This window comes from Haemaphysalis longicornis, unplaced genomic scaffold, assembly GCF_048455015.1.
Source record: "Haemaphysalis longicornis isolate Haplotype H1 unplaced genomic scaffold, Haemaphysalis longicornis Haplotype H1 scaffold_8, whole genome shotgun sequence".
Lineage (NCBI taxonomy): Eukaryota > Metazoa > Arthropoda > Arachnida > Ixodida > Ixodidae > Haemaphysalis > Haemaphysalis longicornis.
This window is the reverse complement of record NW_027526445.1, coordinates 152,494,857-152,498,375: the sequence shown is the minus strand read 5'-3', so window position 1 is coordinate 152,498,375 and position 3,519 is coordinate 152,494,857. Positions and strand designations below refer to the sequence as shown.

At 47.2% G+C, this 3,519-nt stretch overlaps 1 protein-coding gene across 1 annotated transcript in view; it reads right to left on the bottom strand.

The window, feature by feature from the left end:
- Nucleotides 1–44: 44 nt before the first annotated feature.
- Nucleotides 45–3,519, bottom strand: part of LOC144149604 (uncharacterized) — a 39,157-nt gene continuing 35,682 nt past the window's right edge. The window contains exon 13 of the mRNA XM_077681245.1: nucleotides 45–1,271. Coding sequence (XP_077537371.1) covers nucleotides 1,137–1,271 — 135 coding nt within the window. The 3' untranslated portion in view covers nucleotides 45–1,136. The remainder of the gene's footprint in view (nucleotides 1,272–3,519) is intronic.

Genomic DNA, 3,519 nt, shown 5'->3' with positions numbered 1-3,519 from the left:
TTGTTTGTCTCTCTGCTGCCTCATTGATGATCAACTTCACACACTTTGGGCTTTCCAATAATTTATTTCCTGTGCAATATTTTAGCATCTTAAGCTGCACACCATATTTCGCTTTCATTCAGACCAGAGAAACACATGCTATATCACAGGTGAGCAACAAAGAGTAACAATCACAGCTTTGTTAAATGACACCTCAAACAACACTTGAACAACGTTAACTGAACGCATGACACTAACATCTTTAGACAACAGAAGAACACTCAAAGAATGATACATGTTACGTAACATTAAAGAAATACATGACGCGAAAATTTTTAGGAAACAAAACACTGAAACGAAAACGTAGCTGCAGAAGTGATGTGTACAGTTCCGTTAAAAACGTGCAACTGCACTTCTGCCGTCTGCACAGTAAAACCAGCTTGAGGCCGGGTTCGACTGTTGCCGCAGCTGTCGTAATAGCATTAAAGAATGACGTCATTTCACGTCTCAGCCAACCGAGCTGCGTGACATGCCGTTTTTTCACCTCCATAGATCACGATATAGCTTTTGCTTGGGTAGTCAAACATAGCCCGAGACTTCAATAGGCAATCAAAGCCACACACTGTAGGTCACACGTGCTATACTCGGTTACAACTCAAGAACGGCACCACTTCATGTAGTGTATCACTCCGCCAAAGCGCCGGACCCGTGACATTAGTGCGCGCGCATTTTGAAAGGGGTTTGCTATGAATGCGTGATATCGTCTGCCTTGTCTCACACAGTTTGTTTGTCGTCACTGGAGTCGTTTATAAGCATATTAAGTAAAAAAAAAAAAAATGTTCAAAATATTCCCAGTAACGTCCTATTTGCGCCGCGCAGAGAAACATCCGGCTACGGTGATAAGGCACAGCGGCAACTTCCGGTGCCGTTCTTAAGTTCTCACTGAGTACACCAGCACTGGTGTCACAGTATGCTACATTCACAGACGAAACACTTCCCAAAGACGGTTGTTCTCTTCAGCACTGTGACCAGTTCTCAATAGTGGGCAGCACAACGGGCCGTCGTGCAGCACTTGTAACAGGGGGAGTGGGAACACGACCAAAAGGATGGAGCAATTTTGTTTGGCTGAATCACCAGCCGTGATGTACGAGCACACCTCAGTCCACCGAGATGGAGGAGGAGAGCATCTGCGCCATGAGCCGGTCACTCTCCTCGTGCGTGGTTCCCTTGTTGGCCATGAAGACACGGATCAGGAACTCTGGGATGAGCACCTGGTTCAGGTAGTCACCATCCTGGCAACGAAAAGATGACGAGAAAATCAGGATGACAACTGTATCCTGTTATAGGGTCCAGCGTACCGCTGTTTTCTGCCATCAACTATTTATCCGTCACCGTACCTGGGTTTCAGGGAGGAGGCGATTAAAATTTTTCTTTGTATCAAGCAAGCACCATAAGCTTGGTATGTAATCATCCTACATAAACAACAAACGTCAATTGATGCTCTTCTGGTCACAAAACTCCGGCCTAAGGTTGCACGAGGGAGCTACAAGCCATTGCCAGACTGAAATTTCATGCGCGCAATAGCTAAAGTTTCCAAAGAAATCACTTGTGTCCTTGCTCTCCTCGTCTTCCATTTTATTTGACGCCATTGAACGCATCAACACCGTCAGAGCCGCCAAAGTGGGACCCAGCATCTAGAAGGTCTGATAGCGGTTTACTTACGAGCGCAGGCACACCTTAAAAAGAAAGATTCTTTACTTCAAAATTATCACATCTTGTGATAACTTGGTTATTAGGTACCTCGCGCCCTGATTACCGGCACACTTACAAGGCTTCAAAGCGATAGCTCGGCTGTTGGAAATACACGATTCCTTACTTACAAATGCAAGCTGCTGCAGCTCAGTGAATGACCACTGCTTTCTTGAAATGCCAAAATCATGGTCGGGCAGCAAGGCCTCCCCCTCAAATCACTCGAGCACGATCATCGCTCCCATAACATGGGGACTTCTGACAAACAAATCGCGCAATTTCTTGCCCGCATGCCTCAGCTAGGGGGCTTCCTCAAATAAAGAAGTCTTTCACATGGATCGCACTGCGATCACATCCGAGCAGAGGCGGCAGCATGCGCACAGTGACTCAACTGTATGCTTCACCTCGCATAGGGAATTTTGACCATCGCTTGGTCATCTTAGCTTAGTCTGTCGATAAAAAGCAAGTTTAAATAACTTTTATGTGCCATGGTACCTGTCCGACAACACAATTACCACGACATTACACGAGCAATCCAGCTTTCCTCAATTACTAGTACGTATGCGTGCAATACAGAAATACAGAACTTGTTTGCAGGAATGCTCCAGCTCTTCTGCCAAGTGGTCAATGTTCCATGATGACGAAAGTGTGCTGCCTCATTGTCAGTTAGATGGCGGCTGGGTTTAGCCGGCGGTACTCGTAGCTTGCAGCACGTTCAGTGGCACGTATCACTCAAACTGCCACACGACATTTACAAGAGCTCACAAAGTGCAGTGAAAAATTCCTCAGCTTTTGAGAAGACTGCCAGAAGAAAAAACGAATCTGTTCTATAGGAAACATTCTGCGGACATTGGCGTATTTCACGGCCATTTGTGTACATGTTAAGCTTGGCAACCCCGAACTGTACTCCTCGCACGTGTTTGTACCAATATCGCGAACGATGAAGTTGCACCCGCTCGGCCCGATTTTCCGCTCCTTCCGCTGCCAAAGACGCATCACGGTCGTCAATCGCTTTGCTTGCAATTTTTAACACTAGATGGCGGTAGTTGTCCATGAAACACCGCATTTAATGCCTTCCGTGCGTTTTAAGCCTGGCACCAGTCATTTCATAACGGCACTTCGTAAGGGGAATGCCGGCACCGGCAATGCTCCCAAGAAAAAGCGCTTCTTGGAGCGGTACAGAAAGCAGCGTTAGTGACGATGTGGAATTTGCGCATCAAATAAATACTTTCACTTTCAGTACGTTCCGACCCATTATCGCTGCATGCACTGAGGGAAAGCTGCCCTCAGCATCAGTCTTTTTCTTTTTTAATTTCTGTGCTAATTCTAAACAGAAATCGATGACATAATAGTATATTTTCAGAAACAGAATTGCATGGAAAAAATTATCACTTAAAAAAAACTCCCACCTCCCCTCGCGGGAACCCCTGTGTAGATGCGACGCATAGGCGGAGCGGCGAAGGGACTGCGTTTTATAGCGCGCATAACGTTGAGGGGACTGCGTAAGCCGGTCCCAGTCGATGACGACGTTGGCGTACTTGTAAAGCGGCGTGGACTCTAGGTGTTTGAGCCAAGCGTGGATGTTGCTTCGCCGGAGAACGGCACACCGGTTATATGCGCAGCGCGCCTGAATGAGAGGAAACCGCGGAAGAGAGAGTACTGCACATGCGCCGGCCCCAGCGCGTCTGCCGCGGCTATGACGCAATGTGCCGCGGCTATGACGCAACACAATCCACTTTAATTCAATCCAATCCGAATCCAATCCAAGCCAATCCAATGCCCCTCGCGAGA